This window comes from Agelaius phoeniceus, chromosome 20 (assembly GCF_051311805.1).
Source record: "Agelaius phoeniceus isolate bAgePho1 chromosome 20, bAgePho1.hap1, whole genome shotgun sequence".
NCBI lineage: Eukaryota > Metazoa > Chordata > Aves > Passeriformes > Icteridae > Agelaius > Agelaius phoeniceus.
In genome coordinates, this window is record NC_135284.1 from 5,168,857 (window position 1) to 5,191,179 (window position 22,323).

The 22,323-nt window shown below is 49.6% G+C and overlaps 1 protein-coding gene across 1 annotated transcript in view; it reads right to left on the reverse strand.

Moving 5' to 3' along the window:
- Positions 1 to 22,323, reverse strand: part of LRRC75A (leucine rich repeat containing 75A) — a 57,455-nt gene that overhangs the window by 10,276 nt on the left and 24,856 nt on the right. Inside the window, exon 3 of the mRNA XM_054647180.2 lies at positions 9,270 to 9,382. Coding sequence (XP_054503155.2) covers positions 9,270 to 9,382 — 113 coding nt within the window. The remainder of the gene's footprint in view (positions 1 to 9,269; positions 9,383 to 22,323) is intronic.

Genomic DNA, 22,323 nt, shown 5'->3' on the forward strand with positions numbered 1-22,323 from the left:
TGGGGAGATGTGGGGAGAGAAATTTCAACTCTGATCCTCCAGCCCAGTTTTCTCATCAGAAACCAAAAAAAAATAAAACAAAAAAAAAAAACAACCCCCTCTCCCAACTGCTCTTCCTGCAATTAGGGAGTGATCAGCTGCCAAAATGTGTGCCTGGGGCTTGGCTTTCCCTAAAATGTTTATTTTATTGGAGCACAGATCACATTTGGAAGAGCTTAGGCAGGCTGAGGTCCCCTCTGCTCTGCTGAGAGCCAGAGCACGAGAGGCCAGCCCGGCTCCCAGGGCCCTGCCTGTCCCCCTCCCTCCTTGGGAAGGGATTTTTCCCAGAGCCAGGAGCTGCCATCACCCCCTAATTTTGCCTTTTCTCCCCCAAATCCTTGTCAGGACCTTAAATCCTGCCCTTCACACCAAAACCCCAGCAGCTCTGGTGCCCAAGGTAAAGGCAAACAGCTCCTGCCACGCTCAGGGCTGGATCAAAGGGAAACTCCTGACCCTGGCACGGCTGTTTGGGGGGACAGGGACCCGTGGGGTGGGGCTGTGATGTCCCATGTGGGGCTGGTGGCCTCCAGCCCCATCCAGGGGGTCAGGAACACCCCCCAGAGCACAGAACATCCTGAGGAACATCCAGGGATTTGTGCTGGAGGAGCTGCAGTGGCCAAAGGAGGAGGAGATGGACACAGAGAGGCAGCCAAGAACCTCTCACCTGATGTTGGGCCAGTTTTTAATCAGAATTTGCATCTCTATCGAGCCACAAAAGCTTTGTTTCACCTGCTTTTCAGCACCCAGGTGTTCAGTTGGCCAAGCAAACTCTGTTCCTGTGGCCCTCTCTGCCTCCCAACCTGGCAGGGGCTGGGATGGGGTCCCTGGGATTTGGCAGCCCCAGGATAAGGAGCCCTGGTTTGGGAATTGCAACCCTGGGGTGCATCTGCTTCTCCTGAACACCAAACACTGGGGCTCAGCACCACAGAGCCCCCACTGTCCCCTCAGCTGCCCTCCAGGGAGGAATAACAAACAGGACACAACCTGACCCACTGCTGCTGCCTTCTAAAGAAAAAGGGATTTTTGGGGTGGCTTTTTCATCTTCTGTTCCAATGAGAGGATTTTGTTGCATCTCTCTCTCCTCTGTCACTGCAGCAGAGGTTGAAATTGAATTTCTGGCACCCTGTGGGTTGCTTTTCCTGCTGGGCACAGTTTTTGGTGCAGTTGTTTCATTTTAAATCCCCTTTCCTGAGCCCAGGGGCAGCAGAAAGTGGCTGCAGCCATTCCTGCAAAGCCAAACAAAGGGAAAAATCCAGGCAACAACGAGAACAGCTTGAGCTGCCCAAAGCAAGCTCCCTCTTCCCCCAGCACTCCACTGCTTTTGGCAGGTTATTTCCCTGCTGATGGGGGCATTTCAGCCTCCAGCTGCCCCCAAGGATGCAAACAGAGCAGGGAGCAGAGCAGGGATGTGATCCTGTGCTCTGAGCAGCCCAACACTGCCCGGTTCCCCCATCCCCAGGCACTGCAAATTCTGCTGGACAAGCAGGAAAACCACAAAAAAACCTTCCCTGGATTTTCCCTGGCTGTCTGTTTGGCTTCCCTGCTCCAACACAGGCCCTCCAAATGCAAATATTTTGCTTTTTTCTTTGTTCTCTGCACCCACCAGTGACAGGGTTTGTGTCACTGTTTAAGGAACGCTGCTGCAAAGATCAGCACAACAACAAATCCTCTCCAGTGATTTGTCCATATTATGTCCATATTATTATGTCAACAGATGCTTTTTTTTTTGTTCTATTTTTTTTTCTTTTTTTCCCCCCCAAATCTCCAGCTCATCATCTTTGGGATAAGGAGCCCCACTGGAGGGGCCAGCAGCTGATGAGAGCAGGGAGGGAATGCAGGAGAGGACTGGCCCCAGATGGGCATTTCTGCCAGGCCAGAGCTGCCAGGGATAATCCTCATTCCCCAGGGCACCAGAGGAGTGACCAGGGTGGATTGATCCCAAAAACCCCCCCAGCTCCCCAGGCTGGCGCTAATCCGGGATAAGGAGAGAGGAAAACACCTGCAGGAACATATTGCACCCTGGGCTGGACAAAAGGGATCAGCCTCGGGGCTCCTCTGACCCAGGGATGTGTCAAAACACGGCCTGCAAAAACTTCAATGTGTCCAGAAGCTTTGGACTTTTTCCTGGAGGTGCCAAAATCTCCTTTTGAGATGCAAAAGAACCTTCTGTGCTTCAGATGCTCCAGAAGGTTGTGGGTTTTTTTTCCTCCACCCGTGAGGATGAAGGGTTGGGGTGGAAGGGGGTGAGCCCAGTTTGTGTCAGCCGTGGGGACCCTCAGGGGACAGACAGAACCCCCTGGAGGTGACACAGCCCCCCGTCCCCATTTGCAGCAGCGTTATTTTAAATTATTTCCATTCAAAGAGAGCAGCGGCAGCAGTGGGAGGTGGGAATTCACCGAGTTAAAGTGATGGATGAGCTCACTAAACACCTTCATTCACAGCCTGAAAGGGCTGGGGAAATAAAATAAATGTAAAAAGCGCCTATCAAAGCTTCATCCTCGAGCTCGATGGTCTTAATTGGGAAATATAGCCCGGGGTGACAGCCAGGCTGGCCTGGCTGGGGATTAAAGGGGCTCGGCTGCTGGCAGTGATGCCTTTCCCCCATGGAGCAGCATCCAGGCCCCAATTGCCCCTCAGCACCCAAAAAAAGGAGTCAGTGTCTGTTTTGAGACAAAACAAATCATCACAGAGTGTCTGGACCACTTCCAAGCAGGGGGGATGAGTTATTTCCCCAGCTGATTCCCTCCTTTAATAACAATTTCTACCAGTCCAAGTGGTGGGGATGGATTTAAATAATCCCCTCCATGTGTCCATGGAAAATCTCATTTCCACTCTGCCCAGAAGCAGAGGAGTAATTATTACCAAAAAAAAAAAAAAAAAAAAAGTTAAAACCCCACACTTTTCACCATCAAAGGCCTTTTCTAATTAAGCACCAGACTAAAAAACACATTTAAGGAGGCACAAGAACCCAAGTGCAAGGAGGTGGGAGGGGAGGAAAGCCACCATTATTCCTTGATTCAGCTGCAGGAGGAGAGAGGAAAGAGGAGGGTGAGGGTGCCTAGAAATCGAGGTTTTAAAAACCTGAAAGTTTATAAGGCTGCAGCAAAAGTGTGAGGGAAAAGCCAGTGGGGAAGGGTGTCCTGCTGCTCTCAATCACCCCAGCCCAGCCTCTGGTTGTTTCTGCTTTATTTTCCAGCATTTCTGGCTGACAGGAGCAGCAAAATCCATCCACACCTTTGTCAGGGTCAGTGTTCATCAGAGTGGGGGAATGGCGTTTGCAGTTTGGGTCAATTGTTTTCAATTCTGGGGCAACCCAGACAAGGAGCAGGGGAAGGGCTCATTTTACACTGAGCCAGTGGGAAACCTGAAATCCCTTGGATGTGCCAGCCCTGTGCCACCAACCCGGGTGGCATTTCAGTGGCCATGAATTATTCACAGCTCAGCTTCAAATGCAGGCCTTGGTCAATGCAAGGTGTGCCAAGAGCTGCAGCCTCTCCCCCAGCCAAACTCATCTGGGAAAAGAACCCAATTCCACCCCAAACCTGCTGGGCTGGTGGCCAAATAGTGGCAAGGAGTGACTGCAGCACCTGCTTGGTGTGGTTTGCTCAGTTTTTCCAGGAAGCAGGAGATAAATCTTACAGCTCCCACTGCAAAAGGCGCAGGAAAAATCAGATTTTCCCAGAACATCATCAACAATAATTCCCTTTATCCTTTAAAGTCATTTAAAGGACACCTGGAGGCATTTAAAAGATGTGGGGATGTGTTCTTGGTGTAGTGCTGGACTTGATCTCAGAAGGTTTTTCCAGCCTTGATGATCCCACAATGGTGGCACAGCTCCTTTAACTGCCACAAGCCACACGTGGCAGAATTATTTCTCAACCACAGCCCTCCCAGATCTTTACTCCCCCAGATGTGCAGCATTCCACCTTTCCCCCACACCAGGCATTTCATCTGGTCACAGCTTAGCCCTGCTTTCATCCTGCCAAAAAGTCTCTGACTCCTAAAACTCAACCAGAAGCATCACAGCATTTCCCTTCCAAGCCTCTGGAGCCTGAGCTGTGGGGTTTAATGGCCTGTCCTGAATCCTCTGTGCTTTTGGGCCCTTCAGCATCATCCAGCAGGGAGAACTGGGTGGAAAGGAATTCCTTGGGTGGTTTGCAGCCTCTGTTTTGCTGTAGCATTGGCTCAGGACATCCCTGTGCACTGTCAGGCCCATTCCTCCCTGCCTGACACCCCCTCCCCAGTCCAGGGATAAAGTGCAAACCAGGGACACTCTGAATTTATACCCCAGTAGCCTGAAAAGAGAATTCTTTAACACCAAAGCCTCTTAGTGCTGTACATTATCGACTTTTAAATGACACAGCTTTCTTTTTTTTTTCTTTTTCTTGATTCCTCTCTCATTCAAGAAATCCATCTCCAGCTGGATGGAATCCTTCCCTTCTTCCTACTCAGCCTGTGTTGGCCTGTTCCTCCTCTCCCCTTCAACATCACACCCCATTCCAACCAGGACAAAACATTTCACCAGGGTTTGTGCATGGTCACACAACCCTGGGGTTGCCAGAGGAGCTGTTTGCACATTAAACAGCATTTTTGGAGAAGATTAATTGGAATTTCTACATAACAAGGAGCTCCAGGGAGCTGCATCCCAGCTTCAGTGGGTTGGGATTTTTTCCTTTATTTCTGGGAAGCAGCTTGGGCACATTTAACCCCAGGTTTAACCTGCCCACCCCACTCAAATCCACAAAAAATCCCAAATGCCAGCTGGGCACATCCACAGGATCAGCCCCAAATGCTGCTCCCATTCAGGCATCTTGGGAAATGGATTTTCCACAAAGCAAAGGAGCAGCTTGGACATTCCCAGCCCATGGGAGAGCTCAGACACAGCAGGGACTGTGCCTGCAGCCAGGCCTGTGCCAAAGGGAATAAACTCAAGGGGCAGCAGCCCAGAGCAGCCTGGTGAGGAGGGAACAGAACTGACAGGGCACATAAGAGAAAGAGAAAAGTCACATCTTGAGTGGCTATAAAAATCCAGAGTGGGCAGATGGAGGAAATGCACATGGCCATGGAGGAGAGCGAGGTGAGGAGGACAGGGGTGATGAAAAGGGCATTCCTGGGATAAAATTACATCCAATTTTTTCTCCCAACTCCTTATTGGTACCTCAAAAAGTTCATTTTTTTACCTCTTTGTGTGCCCTGAACCCCATCAAAGCTCCTCATTTGCCAAATCCCACAGCCCTGCTGGGACCAGCCCCCTCCTGCTCTTCAGCACCACAAACTCCCAAACATTTCTGCCAAAGCACAGAAAATATTCCAGATTTATGAAGCTGGCTGAGCCCTGTGTGAACTCCACCAAACCAAAGGTGTCTCCCAAAGGGTTTCCAGTCTTTGTCCCAAAATCTTAGCTCATTTCTGTGTCACTCCAGGCCTCCCCATCACATTCAGACATTTATTAGAGAGTGCCTCTGAGCCTGGGCTGAGCATCCCAACCTGAAAAGCCACCAGGAACCAGAGCTTTGCTCTTCTCCATCCCCAGAGCCTCAGCCACGCTGCACAGAGCAGAGGGGTTTGGGAATCGCCTGTTTTCCACTGCAAAAGGTGGAAAACTTCACCACCACCCCAAACCACTGAGTTCTGAGCATCTGGAGCACCCTCTGTCCCCTCAGCTCCCTGGGACAGCCCTGGAATGTCCATGGAATGGGATCCCACGGGCACAGGGAGAAGGGATCACCCACACACACACCCCAGAGGCTCCAGCTCCCACATTCCCTGCTCTCTGCAGCAGCTCCAGCACACACACACACACACACACACAGAGAAATGGGATTTTAATGACCAGGAGCCCCTGCTCCAGCCTCCTCCCACACCTGGGTTTGTGCTGGGTGCTCTGAAGGGACCTTTTGTTGCAGGAGCTCCAACTTCTCTGGCTCGCCCACCAGCTGCCACAGCAGAGGAGGATTTCCACCACAAACGTTCCCTTTCTGCTCTCCAAAGGGCTTCTCCCACCATGAAAACGAATTTTTAAATGATTTTCTTCCTTTGTAAAGCAATGCAAGCAGGCAGTGCCAATATGAAAGCCCAGCACCCAGCATTCCTGCAGGACAGAAATGTTTTTTGTGCCCCTGCTGAAATCAGGAGTGGGATGGTGAAAGTTCTTTCCTGCCACCAAAATAAGGCTGCTCAACCTCTGTGAATTCATCACTAAATCCAAACACCTTCTGTTCTAACAGCTCCTGGATCCCAGATGCCATGGAGAACATCCAAGCCTCAGGTAACCAGGGGTTAAATCTGCCACAGCCTCACAGAGCCTCCACATTCCCAAAAGCTGTCCCAAATAATTTTTCCTGCTGTTTTCAAGGTGGTTTCACATCAGAGGGTGAAAGGAGTTCAGGCTGAGTCCCTGGTGTCACTAGAAAGGACAAGTGGCAAAGCAAAGAATGGGCTGGAGCTCAGGAAAACCACCTGGAAAAGCCAGGGGAAGTGAGAAATGAATCAGCTCCTGGCTCTTTCCAAGTGAGGGCTGGGAGCTGTGAAACAAAAAATGGGCTTAGAAAGTGCAGAAAATGCCATGTTGGCTCAGCCTGGTGTGGGCATTTGGGGGTTTCTCTGAGCAGCAGCAGCGTCAAAAAAATCCACAAATTTAGTTCCAGGTTGACCCCATTGAATTCCATTTAAACTGAGCTGCTTCACCCTAAATTCTTCCCCTGCTTCGTGCAGGGGCATTAACAAGAACTGTGTGTAAAAATAAAAAATAAAGGGTTTCTCTGATGTAGATTTGGAGTTACAACGTGAATATCTGACATTCCTTCAGCTGGTGCCCACTGCTCCATCCTCTCTGCTGCATTCCTGGCTGGTTCCTACCACAAAGGACTGGGATATCCCCAGGGATGGTTTCCCCTGGGAAACACCTCCTGCTCCCAGCCCTAGGGAGCTTTGATTCCTTTGTGATGCTGACGGGAGCTTGGCAGCAGCAGGAGCAGGGAGATCCCAGGAGCAGGGAGATTCCAGGGCTGGAATGGTGTCCCCAGGCAGAGCCAGGCACAGGGAAATGATTTCTGCAGGCTGCCTCCATCCTGCTGCTGCTGGCTTTGCCCGAGTTTCAGCCCTGGGTGTTGAATGTGTTCCGAGGGAGGCGTGGAGACAGCGAGGGAGAGCCAGACAGATTCACAAGGTGCCAACAAAATAAGGTCATTTGGCAGAGGTTTGGGTGCTGCTGTGCCAGGGCTGGGAATGTCTGCCTGGATTTAGGGAGCACACCCAGCCTGGGAGGAGCTGGGATTAGGAAGCAGAGCCTCCCCTTCTGCCTGGCCAAAAAAATCAGCTCCATCCTCTGTGCCCATCCTCCTCCTCCTCCTGCTGCTGCTGCTCTGCTTCCCATTCCCACCTGCAATGGATATGTGGGTGTGGATGAAGGACAGCGATTTTCCCTGCAACACACACATGAAAAAGGGTGGATCTGTGATATTGGGGAGTTCCTGCAACACCTGGCAGCAGGGCTGAGTCAGGGCAATGCCAACACCTGGGAATGGGAGCTCACAATTCCCTTGGGAGCAGCACTGGGCACTTGGAAACCCCAGCCCAGAGCAGGATGCTCTCTATAAAATCCCTGTTTTATGGCATTTAGACCTTAACACAAGACTGGCTTCACCTTCCAGCAAAGGGTTCAACTCACAGCCACCTCCTAAAAGAGCATCTAAGCCAGAAATGCAGGAAAATCCCACCCTCCAAAGCCTGGCTGGGGCAGAACCAGCAGCCCAGGCTGGCACTGGGTCACTTCAGGGCTCTCTGGCAGCCAAAACCTCATCCCAAAACCTCATCCCAAAACCTCATCCCTGCCCCTAAAGCCCCGGGAAACCTCAGCTATTTCCCGGCTGCTGCAAGGAAAAGCTGCAGATAAAGCCTTGCAAATCTCGGGCACGAGGCTGTGCTCACACCGTGCTGATCCCGGGCTGGGGATTAAGGACAGGGATTGGTAATTAAAGACAGAGGGGCACAAAGCAGGGCTCGAGGTTTTGTCATTTCCAAGGATTTCGGGCGGTTTGGGGGCTGTAAAGAGCTCGGCGAGGCAGCAGCAGCGTGACCTGAACAATGCCCTGACGGGGGATGAGGGGTGAGCATTTCCTACTCTAATTAAGAGGAAACCCCGGAGGGTAATGAGCTGCTGGGTCATTAGAGCTCCGTGTGCCCGCGGGACACAGCCTGGCAGCTCCAAACCCCCCAGTTTCTGCTGCTTTATTGGAAACTGCAGATTTTAGCCATCAATAAACCTTAAAACCCACCAAAAACGTGGGTAACGCTGCTAGTGAAATGCATCTCTCCACGTTTTGGTCTCTCAGGAGAGCACTTTGTGAGGATGATAAGCCAGATCCCTAAGAGATGTGCTCCTAATCCTATTTGGCCACTCAATCCTTTATTTCCTTGTGTCTTTTTTTCCTCCTGTGACCATGTTCCTCCCCTCTCTTTACCTATCCCAGTTTTTTTTTTCATTGGATTAATTCCCACTACAGCTCCATTACAACCAAAACTCTCCTGGGACCACGAGCCAGCACCTGGATACAAATCCTGACTCTCCCAGATTGCAGCTTTGTTTCTATTTCTCGCTCCCTTAAGCAAAAATAATAAATATATAATGCCCAACATAAGGAAAACAAGCAGCCCTTTCTATTCTCATCAGCCTCATCCACAGGTTTCTCAGCTCTGTGGATCCAGGATGACACCAGATGGGAATGCTTTGCTGAGGAGCTGGATGAGGAGGGGATTTGGGCTGTTTTTTCCCCATTTTTAACAACAAAATTCCTTCTGTGTAAACTGCAAGCCACGGTGTGCATGGTGACACGTGCCTGTACATTAATTACCAGCTAATTAGGAGCTCTTGGAGCAGTCTGGGAGACAAGGGATGTTTGGAGGATGGATGGCTCAGGTTTTCCAGACCATTCCTCCTCCCCAGGCACTGAACTGCTGCTCTCCTTTGCAACAGGGAAAGGAAGATGGAAATAGAGGGAAACACCTCTGGGGGAGCATGAAGGAACCATAAATGGGGGAAATTCTGGTGAGATTGGAGAGGAAGGTGGATTCTGGAGGTTGGGACACCCCAGCTCCTCCTGTGGCTGCAGGGAGCAACAGGCAGCTCCCACATTTGGCAAAACCATCGTGGAAAACCCTGGTCCCCAGTGTCCCCAGCCCCTGAGGGGTGGCAAGGCCAGCCTGGGGACAGGGACCCAGCAGGGGCTCACCAGGACTGCGGCTTCCTCTTCATGATGCCCTGGCGTCTCCACTGCGAGTGGGGGCTCAGGTGGTAGGTGAGCTGCCTGCAGAGCTTCTCCATGGCTCCCAGGGAGTCCCCTTCCTGCAGAAACATGGAAAGGACACGGGCTCAGGGCTCTGCAGCGTTGCCATCACACCCAGGGGCTGCCCCGAGCCCAGAGCGGCTCCAGCTGAGAGCTGGGAAGCCTTAAGGGACCACCCTTAAAACTGTCTAGAAAGGGGGAGAAAACTTCTCTGATTGCTAAAATTCTGCAGCAATAATAATAATAATAATAATAATAATAATAATAATAATAATAATAATGTTATTATCCCACCGTTACCATCTGATGCCACACAACAGCTTCCAGAGCTAAAATTTGGCAGAGATTGGTTAAACTTGGTTAAATCACCCATTCATTACCACCAAAAATTGCTTCCCAGAGGATTTGGGAGCTGACAGAAACTTGGGAAGAGAAAATCTCACAACATGGAACTGTTAGGAAAAATAAAGCCATGAAGAAATGTGGCCTCTTCTTGATTTTGGATCAACTTTTCATCCCAAGGAATACTGGGCTTGGAAAACTTGAACTCTGAAAGTTTCTAAGGATTTGGGTCTAGAAATGTTGGGTCCTAAAAATAAAATAAAATCCAGTCATTTTTATAAAATAAAGCCCAGGATTTTCATACAGATGATCTGCATTCCAGTAATTCCAACCACCCATCCTGCAGTGCCTCTCTTGCTCTCTGAAAGGTCACAGGCAGAGATGAGCCTGACTGAAAGATCAATAATGATAAAAAAAAATCCAAAAAGAGACAATTTGTGCTGTCTGCCTGGTTTTATCAAAATGTTACATCATTAGGGAACACACAGGAATTAAAGAGGAAACCCTACAATAAACAGCCAGCCTGGGCTGCTCAGCCACAGGGATGGCTCAGGATTTTCTGGGAAGATCCTGAGGAAGGTGCTGTATCTCCTCTGCCTGGACAGCCAATTATTGCTGCCTTCACATCCTCCCTGAGAGCTCAGCTTTTGCACCCTAATTTATGAAATTTATGTAATTTATTCCCCCCCTCACCTCTGCATCAGTGGAGCGGGACTGGCCTTATAAAGACATCATAAATATTGAATTACCTGGGAGCAATTGGGATTTTGACAAATCACTTGGGGGTGTAAGGGGAAACAATTACAGCACGTTTTCTCAGGGTAAAAAAAAAAAAAAAAACAAACAAAAAACACAACAACCACAAACCCAGGACATCTCTGCAGGTGGCTGGAGCAGAAATATCAGCCAGGATTTGTAGGGTTTGACTCCACTCTAAGAATGAAGACTTAATAGAAATTGGGGAGGGTTTCTTCCCAGATATATCATGGTGCTTCCCATGAACCACAAGCTGATTTTCCAGCTGATTTTTCCCTGATAATTCCAGGGTGGTGCTTGCCCAGCTCCACCTGCACTGAGGGCAGCAGTGCCAGGGGATTTCAGGTGGAAATTGCAGATCCAGGGATCCCAGCAGGACACAGGGCATGGAAAACCCTGGGAACCAGTGGCCTCTGATTCGCAGGAAATCTGGGTTTATAGGAGCACATTTAAACCCCTGCTTCTCAACACCTTGTTCACCACCATGCTGAACCCAAAATCTGGGTTTTCATCCCACAAATTTCATCCCTCAGGCGTTCCCCACAGCTCCTCTCCCACTGCAGGCCCTGTGGCAAAAACCAGCCCTGGGCCTGGATGAACCCTGAGAGGCTCAACCTGTGGAATAAACAACGAGAAAATTAAGAAATGCAACATTTTACCTCATGTTTCCCACAGGAAAGCCTGGAAAAGCAGGCAATTCTTTACTTAGAGCCTCAAAACATTTTGGGAAGGCAACACTGCCAGCAACACCTTCCTGGCTGTGGAAGCGCCCGCCCCAACTTGAGAAGAAAACACCACAGATTTTGACACCTCCCTATACATTTATTTTTTTTACCTGCCAGGTGCCAGCTGCTTTCATTTAATCTGCTTTTTTTTTTTTTTAATTATTATTTTTATTTTGAAGCATTGCAGCAGCCCCTGAAATAGCAGATCCACCCTGAGGGAGGAGTGGGGGTTTCCAGCTCCGAGGCCTCTCTGGAAGAACTGGTGTTGAAAAGGAAACAAAGTGCTAAAATCCTGAGGGGGAAGGACATTGCTGGCATTTTGTGCTGCAAATTTCCTCCAAAATAACCCTGCAAGAGACAATTCAAGCTGTCTCCAGCCTTATCCCAGCTGAAGTGTTGGGGAAGTGAAATGATTCACAAGAGGAACGTGGAGAAGCTGAGAAAGAATAAAAAAAAAACAAAACACAAATTTTTGCTGGTTCAGGTGTGTCCATGGCCATCTTGCCTCTCCAATGAGGCTTTTTGAGGCTTTTTTTTCCCCTCAAGACCTCCAGATGGCCAAGGGAAGCTCAGGCCTGAACTTCCCATCAAACCAATTCCTGAATAATTCAGGTCAAAGCAAACCCAGCCCGTCCATGCTAGTACAGGAGCAGGACAAGGAATATTTTAATCCTTTCTCCACATCCAGCTCATCCTTCTGTGGCCATCCCAACCCTTTCAGCCCTTTTTCTTCACCAGCTCAACTCCCATGCCCTGTAGATCCTGGGATATTTCTGTTTTGGGGGGTTTAATAAATGGTTTAGAGCACATGATTCCTGCACACATCAACTCTGTAGATAAAAAAAATAAATATAATAATAAATAAAATTCCCATTTCAGAGCCCTACTAAGGCACAGGCTGGGCTCCTTCCTTCTGCACATCTCATTCCCACAAACTCTGTACTTCAGGAACCTCCATTTTTTAGGTTTTTTACCCAAACCTCTGCAGCCCCAAAACTCATGTGCAGGAGAAGGGACTTTGCTGGTGCCGTGCCAAGGGCTCCAAACAAAAGCTTTTCCCTGTTCCTGATCCAAGTCTATCAGGAAATAATTGGAGTTGACACACACACCCTGGTGGGACTAAGCCCAAGAGCTTGTTTGGAAAGGGAATCAGCGTAAAAATCAGCTTTAAAATCAGCTTCAAAACCAGCCCAGCCCGTGCTGGCAAGGTTTGAGCCTCTTGGGGAATGGGGAGACCCCTGGGATGAGGGGAGCGATGATGCCAAGAATTCCTGTGGGATGCTCCCTCTGCCTTGGGGTAACATCTCTGCCCTGCACCATCAGCACCCTCAGGAATGATGGAAAAAAAGCCACAAACCCCTCTGGGCAGATGCTGCTGCTTGCAGGGGTGAAGCACTTCCCACAACATCAAAATCGAGGCCAAAAGCTCCTTCTGCCACATCTCCATCAGTCTGCATCACATCACTCATGGAAGGTCAATACAAAGCTGATTTTTTGTGGTCAGAGGGCAGGGAAACCTCAACCTGCAGAGCCTGAATCTCACAGGGCTGGGTTTTGGAAAACCCCGAGTGCCCTTTCCATGGAAAGGACAACCACCAACACAAAAATTGCATTTTCTCACCACCAGAGCCCAATCCCAGCAGCAAACTCTCCTGAAATAACACACAGGAAAAGCATCACACAAGATGTGGCCCCTCTAACATCACACAGGGGGTGGGAATGTGCATTTTTTTATCTGGTTTTCAAACTCTGGGAGGAAAACTGCATGGTAGGGCTGGGGAGATGGGACAGACCACACACACACACACAGAGTCCAGCCTTCCCAGCTGATGCTGCTGGCAGGAAAAAAGCTGGGATGTGCCCTTTTCCTGAGCACTGAGCTCCAAGCAGCTGATAAATGCTGTGAGGAGCCCCCAGCTGAGCTCCTCCAGATCCATCAGCCACACATCTGCATCTGTGGGTTGGCATTTGTGTCCTGCCAGAGCTGCAGGGAGCCCTGAGCCCATGGCTGAGGCAGCACCCAGCACCTGCACAGCACCTTTCACCACCCCTGAGCACCTTCCTGGCTCTTCTGCAGGCCAGAGGGATTTCACCAGGGAAAAACAACGCTGAAATGAGCAGGGCTGTGGTTCCACTGTGGCCAAATAACCCTGGAGTCACCGCCTGCCCTCCCTGCATCGCCTCATGGGCAAGATTTGGGTCCCCAGACTGGATTTCAGGGCTGCTCCAAAAGGGGAGAGAGCTCAGAGGAGGTGATAAAGATGTTACAGCAAATTCATTTGTTTCCATTAAAAAATTAATCCCTGTTCCTCCTCCAGGAGCAGAATCCCTGGGGATGGGCAGAGCCCTGGGGGCTGCACCGGGGCCAAGCACTGTGGAAAAGAGGCCAACGTTAATGATTAAAGAGCCCTGGTGAAGGATTCCTGCTGCAGCCCAGCAGGGGAGTGACCCAAATTAGAACAATTAGCCATTGTCTGGGGGCTGTGAGGAAGCAACAGGATTTTATTGTATTTTTTTCCCAGCGTTATTACACAGTTCCCACATTTCTGTCGCTCACAATCAATCTTAAATAAAAACGTGCTGTCCTGCATATCTTAAAAATGAAAACAACCTGGCCTTCCTGAATCCTTTAAAAATTGGGGTTTTTTCCCCCCCTCTCCTTTTGTGGATCCTTTAAAAGAATTTTCACACTTGCAAGATCCCTTTCTGGATGCTGCAGGATTTGCAGTTGTGAGGCACGAGCAAATCTGAGGCACAAACCACACTTACCCTGGGAACCCCCTTCCCTGCCCAGGAAATATTTGGTGTGGGGATCCCTCAGCCAAGATTTTTGCTTTTCATGCAGTTCAGCAGACAATGAACTTTAAAACATGACCTTTTTCACACCTTAAAAATAAAGAGAATGAGAGATTTCCTTCCAAATCCGTAGGGTTTTGTTTTGTCTTGGATGATCAGCTAGGACAATAGAATAATAGTTTGGATTATTAAGCAAAAACCTCTTTTTTTTCGAGTGGTTGAAAGACAAAAGAAAGTGTTCACAATGATAAATGGAATTATTATCCAGTTAAACAAAGGCATAAAACAGTGAGACATGCCCTGGGAAGCCCCAGGGGAAAAAATCCTCAATGGCTTTAATGTGTATCCAATCAGTTATCCCAAATTAGCAGAAGGCAAAGAGAGCAAATCCCCAGGGATTGGAGTTGGGGTTTGGAAAGGCTGAGAGCAAAACACAGAGGAAACGTGGAAATGGCCCCACGTGTGAGGGATTCACACCCTGTGAGATGCCCAAAGTGGGAATGGAGACCCCAAACCCTGCAGGGACTCCCTCAGGGAATGAGGGAGGGAAAGCCGTGCCCAGCACCTCCAGGGCACAGAGGATGAACCCCAGGACAGAGCTCTGCCCACCCCAAACCTGCAGCTGCAGCCCCAAAATGGCTTTTCCTGCTCCCCTCGGCTTTAGTGGGATCCGAATTTACGACTCTTCCCTTTTGATGTTGTCACAAGGGGCTGAAGTCATCTCATGATTTTCTGCTTTGCCTTTTTCCCTTCCCTTTCTTCTTCTTTTTGTCCCTCCCCCCTCTGCTTTCAGAGCTCAGCCTATTGTTGCTTGCAGACATCTGTGCTGCAGCCAGTCCCACATTTCCCTTTGCAAGTCCTAATGGGGTTTTCTCCAGCAAATCCTGTGAGATCAGGAGGTGGGAAAAGATTTAAATCCACCATTTCCCCAAAACATCCCAAAAACCAGGAGGGGAACGCAGGGATTGGTGACTGTTCCTACCTACAACCCCATCCAGGTGTGCAGGGGAGGATCCATCCCAAATCCCAAATCTCTCCTCTTTTCATGGCTGAGTTCCTTGGGCAGGGCATGAAAAATCCCCCTGGAAGAGCTCTCCAGGTGTCCTTAAAATATCACCAAGAGAGTGTTGCAATTCCCTTTCCCTCAGTTCAGGCTCCTCTGGGAAGAGGATTTGGTGTGTGGAGGATGAGGGATGATGTGGCTGATGCCCAAAGGGAAGCAGATGTTGGCACAGTGGAGTGACAGATCCCAAAAATAAATTCCAAATAAAGAGACAACGTGGCTTTAGGGCTGATCAATTTGACCACCCCGTAGCTCAGAGCAGAAAAGCTTTTGAAAATAAATCATGTCTGGTTTAATTCAAATTAGAGGAGGAACTTAAGCAATTTAATAAAGGCCATTTTAATAAGAATGAGGGTGTTTTTTTGGTCATATTTTGAAATGATCACTGTGGAGCCACAGGACTTACACACAGTCAGAGCCCAGCATCAAATCAGATCCTACATCACCTATTTCAGGGGAGTTTTCATCTTAAACTACCCCAAATATCAGGAAATCCTGGTAGTTTGTGGGAAATTCTACTGAGAGAATGTTAAAAGATGCACAGAAACAGAAATAAAAGACATAAAAGCTGCACAGAAACAATGCAAACCCAGCAAACAGCTCCAGATGCTGTTTGGATAGGGAATGCTGTTCACAGCAGAAACCTCACTCCCTTCCTTCTGGTTTGCTTGGATAGAGGTTTTACCACCAAAAATTCCCTCTTAAAGAAGGTAAAAGAGGAAAAAGAGGTAAAATCTAACCAAAATTTCCCTCTTGGGAAGGTAAAAAATGAAAGAAGAAGGTAAAAGAGGAAAAAGAGGTAAAATCTGAAGCAGCATAAATAAAAGCCAAAGAAAAAGGGCTTTTTTTTTTAAAGAGGAGAAGAACTAATCTTCTATCAAGCAAAAATCAGACTTTCATAAAACCTTATTAGAAGGTTTTATCACTAAATTTCCCATCCAGCAGCAACCTTCACAGGAAGGAGAATTTTGGAGATGCTGATCAGAAAACTCACCCCATCCATCACCCAAAGCCGTCTACAAAACCATCCAGTGAAATTCCAAACCCCGGTTGGTTCTGCAGGTTTGGGACTGCACAACAAACTGAAAAAGGTAGGAATAATTATCTGCAGAGCAGGGTGAGAATACAGACCCTGAGCAGCACTTCTGGCCCTTCACCACCTTTCTGGAGCAGCCTGACACTCTGGCAGCTGAAGGTGTCCTGGAGCAGATGGCAGGGGCTCCGTGCCAGGGCAAAATTAACATTTTGTGGAGTCCTGCTTGACAGCAGCATAAAACTCAATGAGGGGGAAAGGCAGCAACTGGTGCAAAATGGGATTGAGCTGCACTTGTGGGCAGGAGGGGCCTGCAGGGACAGCCAGGCTGTCACCTGAGGGGACCTGCCTGGCCCATCTCCAGAAGGTCCCATTAACCCTTGGATTTCATCAAATTAACCCAACACTGAGCATGGCAACCGTTTTAATTTCGTGACTGAGCAAAGCCCCAAATCCTCTGATTCCAGGCAAATCTGGAAACCCCAAAGTGATTGGGATTGTCACAGCTGCCCCTCACGTCCTGGCTGCAGAGATCACCTGTGGTCACCTCCCCCCAGCACCAGCCAGGTTCATTCTTGAGCTCTCAGGAGAGGATTTGCTCCTTTGCAACTCTTAAAATTCCAGTTCTGCCACCACAAACCCCTGGGCATCCCAGCAGCACCGAGTGCTCACTTAGGACAACCACAGAGCACCAAGGACCCAGCAATTAAACCCTGAATTAGCCCAAATTAGGAGCTGACGAAGCTGCAGCAGTGGCAGAAAGACTGAAAGGCAAAAGCTGTAGAAACAAAGGGAAGGAGTGGAACCCAATTTTGCACATTTTCCCCCAGTCTGCTTTGCTGAAAGGCCAAAGTGCAGAGCCTCAGCCTCGGTGTTGACACACCAAAATGAAAAGCAATGTACAGTAGGGCTTATCAAGAGAGGCAGGAGCAGGAGATGGAGGGGATGGCAGCAGCTCAGGAAGTTGTTCCACAGGATCTGCAGTGATATTGCACTTGGACTTCAGAGAAGCAATTAGAGAAGGCAATAAAATCCGAGGTGATAGATGGCCCTGAGGGGGACATGGAAGATAAAATTGCAAAAAAAAAAAAAAAATCAAAATCTTCCCTGAGAGCTGCTGGGGGTACCCAGCTCAGCTTCCACAGCAAAGGAGGAATGGGAGCAGGGTGGGGAATGGCAGGGAGGTGTGTGCTGCATTTCCTGGCCCTAAAAACTGCCTGAGCTGTGGGGAGGAGGCCTTGGAGCATCCTCATTTCTAAATTGGACCCACTTGAGTGCTGGGATGGGAAGATCACTTAGGTGCCACTGGAAAGGTCACTGGAGCAGCAAAATTTTAATGCTGAATCCATCTGTATGCTACTGATAGAGCTGCCATGAAACAAAGGGAGCAGCTAAAAATCCAGGAGAGATTACTCTGGATTTACTCATTACTCTGGAAACATCTCAGCAAACAACAGGTTAATCCTTGCAGCTGGTGCACAACAGAAAAAGAGAAAAACACCCACAGGAATCAGAGTGCTCAGGGGATGATGGCACTCTCAGGAAAGGGAATGAAATCTTGATTTAAATGAGGATCAATTGGGCATTGCTATGCACTTCATGTCATCCCATTTGCTTTTCTTGTTTCACTGTGTATCAGGTTTGTTTTATTTTTGAAATTTCATTTTTTCTGTTTCTCTTTTGTCTCTTTGTCTACTTTTATTCCTTGATTTTAGGGAATTCAATGGGAATAATTTTTGGTCCTTTTCACTGCACCTCATTTCCCCTCAGTGTACTTGGTTGTAGTCACTCCATTTCAAATTTTCTGGGTTTTTTTTCAATTTCATTTTTATTTGATCATATCTCCTTTCCAGAGTGTTTATTCCACTCTGTCCCCTGATTTCAAGATTTCATTCCCTTTCCTGAAAGATGGCACTGCCTTCCCCCTCAGCACGCATAGGGAAGATGAAATTCAGAGGAAAATTGGCATTTCTCAGGGAAAATCCCCCTTGGAACCGCAGGTCTCACCCTAGCAGGCACCCCTCACCCTCCTCTGTCCCTTCTCTGCTCTCAGGATGAAAGCAGATGTGAATTTTTGGGTTATTTATGTCCCAAATTCAGCACATCCCAGCGAGCCTTTCCCAGCCTGGATCAGCTGGGATCCCACGGGAAGCAGAGCCCAGGCCAGCCCCCCATGGCTGCAGGAGTGTCCTGGGATATTTTTGGGACATTTCTGTCATTCCCTGGGGGTTCTCAGCCCTGGGAGCCTGGGGAGGGGTGGTGGGACCCCCTCCCAATCCAGTCCCTGCTGTTCCCTGCAAATGTGAATCCCAGGGAAAGGGCACAAGGCTCAGCTCCAGCTCATTCCCCACCTCTGCTCTGCAGGCACAGCACAACTAGGGATTTACCGGGTTTTTTTAGGGAAAAAGAGGTGAGGAAGGAGCAGTCGAGGGTATCCAAGCTCTCCCAGCACCAGCAGGGAAATTTCACTTGCAAGTGCTCCAAGCAGATGTGAAAACACGGATACAGACCCAGGAGCTGTGCTGGGGCTGTCCTGGCAGGATGGATGGCAAGGGGAAAAGGAAAGTGACAGAGAAATCAGGAGGATTTAGCAAATTACCCAACAGCTCTTTGAAGATGGGCAGGGTGGGATAAAGCTCTTAGGAATCCCCAAATAGCCCAAACTGGGAGATAATCACTCGCTGGACTTTGGCCAGGAATCCCAGTCCCTGCCATCGAGGAAGAGCCATCACTGGAAAGCCTCCCGGCACCTTCCCTATTTACAAAAACGCTTTGCTTTTATTTCTTTATTTTCTTTTTCCTAATAGAGGGTGCCTCCCCTCTGGAAGGAGCCACACAGAAATTGTTCAAATGACAGGAAAACAGAGCTTCCATCCACCCAGGGCAAAATCCACTTTGCTTCCACTCTCCAGCTGCTTAGAAGAGCTTTAAAAACTCCCCCTGTCCCCATTTATCTTGAATTTCAGTGGGGAAGATCAGGATGATGTTCCCTGTTGCACACAACAGGGAATTATCTCAATCCCAAATTGAGATACTTGCCCAAATCCACTCCCCTGTGTTTGAACAGGGTCACATCTTCCACCAGAGACCTGGAGGAGCTGCTGCCCAGGAGGGGCAGGAGAATGCCAGACAAAACTGGACTTTGGGATGGTTTCTTTTATTTTTGAATTAAAAAACGCTGCTGCCCAGGAGCTGCAGGGGAATGGCAGGCAAAACTGGATTTTGGGATGGTTTGTTTTATTTTTGAACAAAAAAAGCTGCTGCCCAGGAGCTGCAGGGGAATGGCCAGGCAAAGCTGGATTTTGGGATGGTTTATTTTTGAATTTAAAAAAGCTGCTGCCCAGGAGCTGCAGGGGAATGGCAGGCAAAGCTGGATTTTGGGATGGGGCTCTGCTCTGCCAGCCTTGCCCTGCCAGAAAGCAGCAGGATGGGAATCAGCAAAGCCAAAATCTCACTCTGGGCAACCTTCAGGTCTTGGAGGAGCTCCCAGGGACATCCCAGGGGTTGCAGTACAAGGGCACAAGCCCCAAACCAGCCTTGCCCGAGGCTCCACTTTGCCTTTCTCCAGTGCTTATCCCAAATCCAACAAGTCCTCAAGCTGGAGGGGAGCCTGACTCACTCCCTATCAGAGCCATCAGTCATCCACACACGTGGCTTTGGTGTGTGGAAAAAAAGGAATTGCTTTAATTTTCCAATAGTCCAGGGCCAGATATCCCTGCTGGCACAGAGAGCTGTGAATTTTTCATGGGGGCCCTTTCACTCCTCACTCAAAGTTTGTGTTTTCAGCTCCTTCTCGCTGCAAACCAGAGCAGCTGCAGGAGGTTTGCTGCAATCCCACAGCACATGGCTTTGCTGGGGTGTTTTGTCCCCTTTTCCTGGCCATGGGGACAGACAGACAGACAGACATCACCCTGAGGGCAGCACCCACTGATTCCTGGCACTGGGATTTGGGAAGTGGCTTTGGAGCTGAGCTGCTCTCCAAGGAACCTTTTCCACGAGGAGAGAGCAGGGAGACAAAAGACTGGCCATGGGGGAGAAAACATTTGCTCAGATGTCTTTGATCCCCCTTTCCTTGCTGGAAAACTTCCTGCACACTCTGAGTTTGCTGAACAGCAAATCTGCCCCTTCTGAGGCCTCAGGAACCCCAAAGGTGACAAGAGCTGCACTCCAGGACCTGGGTTTCCTTGAACAGCATTAAACACATCTGGAATGGGACCAAATCCAAGCCCTGACTCCCAAAGGGTCTGGGAAGGAGATTTTCCTGGCTCCTTTCACACCCCAACCCACAGGCCAGGCTGGGACCTCAGCAGAGCCTGGGAGCAGCAATCCAGCCCTGCACCACTGCCTGGACACCCACACAAAACTCACCCAAACATTTCCACCTCCCACATTCCTCCTTCACAGCACTCCAGCCTCCTCCAGCACAAGTTCCAGCTTTTGGTTTGGGTTTGCTGGCTGGAATCAGCATCCCCTGAGCTCCAGAGCTGGGGAGCCCAGGCCAATTTTTCCTGGCCATACAGACTCAGGCTGTGTTTACCCAGGGTTGGAAAAATGATTCAACTTTTATTTTAGCTCAGAGGAGAGACCAAGGGGTCACCTTTAAGCTAAGGGTGGTATAAATAGAAGCTGAGTGAAAAAAGCAATGTACAGAGAGTCAGGAGAGCCTCTCCAGGAGGGAGGAGGGAAGCAGGACCCCATAACCCTGAGCAGGGACATATTTAAAAGAGAAGGTTAACAGAGCCCAGGGTCCATCCACCTCTGCATGGATAAGGACAAGCTCCCAGCTGCCTCAATATATATATTTATGTATATTTGTGCCACAGGATTCAGAGCAAAAGCCAAAACTTCTGCAGCACTCCTGGCCCTGAGTGCTCTCCTGCTCTCACACATCGTGCCAAGGCTCTGTCAAAGTGAAGAAAATCTGGGGGAAGAGAGGGCTGGGAGCTGGAAAATAACCCTGGTGACTAAAGCAGGCAACTTTCTGGGGACTTAGAGAACATCAGTATCTCAGGAAACCACCAAGAAAGACTGGGATGAAGTTACTTTTCACTCAGCTGCCAAAAAAAAAAAAAAAAGGTTTAAAGCACAGCCAGTGGCACCCAAAGCTGAGCAAGGCAAAGCCACCAACGAGGAGCTGCAGCACAGCCCTGCTGCTGCTGGAGTTGCTCTCTGCCACCTGCACAACCCCTGCTTCCCTCTCCAAGGCAACACCCACTCATCCACCCATCCATCCATCCATTATCCATCCATCCATTATCCATCCATCCATTATCCATCCATCCACCCACCCATCCATCCATGCCTGGTGTGGTGCTTTGAGCTGTGCAAAGGATGTGGAGAGCACCAAGGACAGCCAAAAAGCATCTCCTGCAGAGTAAGAGCCTCAGTGCTGCACAGGCTGATTGATTTGGGGTTTTGCCAGCACAGAATCCCAGAATTATCAGGCTGGAAGGCCCAAATTTCCCAGCACATGGCCCAGGATTGTGTCCAGACAGCTCTGGGATCTCTTCATTCAAGGGAGGCTCCACACTCCACATCCCCCCCTGGACAATCTGCTCCAGCTCTCACCTGCATTAGGAAGAAATTCTTCCTCATTTTCAGGTGGAGCTTCCAGGGCATCAGTTCCTGCCCATTCCTCCTGTCCCACTGCTGGGTCCCTGCACACAGGGACAGCCAGGGATGAGGGCCCCTCTCAGCATCTCCTCTCCAGGCTGAGCAGCCCCAGCTCCCTCAGCCTTTCCTTGTCAGAGATGTTCCAGTCCCTCCCTCCTCATTGTCCCCCTGCTCTGGCCCCATTCCAGGAGCTCTTCTTGCCCTGAGGAGCCCAGAACTGGACACAGCTGTCCAGATGTGCCTCTCAGGGCTGAGCAGAGGAATGAGGACTCTGCATCTCCCCGCTGACCCTGGCACTGCCTTTGGTGCCAAAAGAAACCTGCAGGGGGACAGGGGAGAGCAGGAGCCCTGCACTGGAGCAGCTCCAGGCCCAGGAGTGGCCTCAGGGTGTTTTGATGGGGAATCCAGAGCTCTCCTCCCATGGCTCACCCTCAGGAGGAGAAACCAGCTCAGGCACAGGGCTCTGGAAAAGGCCAAGCTCAGCAGGGGAACGGGGCCTCTCCGCCTGGAAACGTGCCCGGCACGAGAGCAGCTTTCTCCACTTTCCCAGCTCATGGGGGAGGAGGAAGGAAAGGATTTATTCTCCACAGGAAAAGGGATCCATGGGTGTCCCTGCACAGCACAGGGGTGTGGCTCCATCTCGATCTCATGCTGTAGGACATGGAGAGCCAT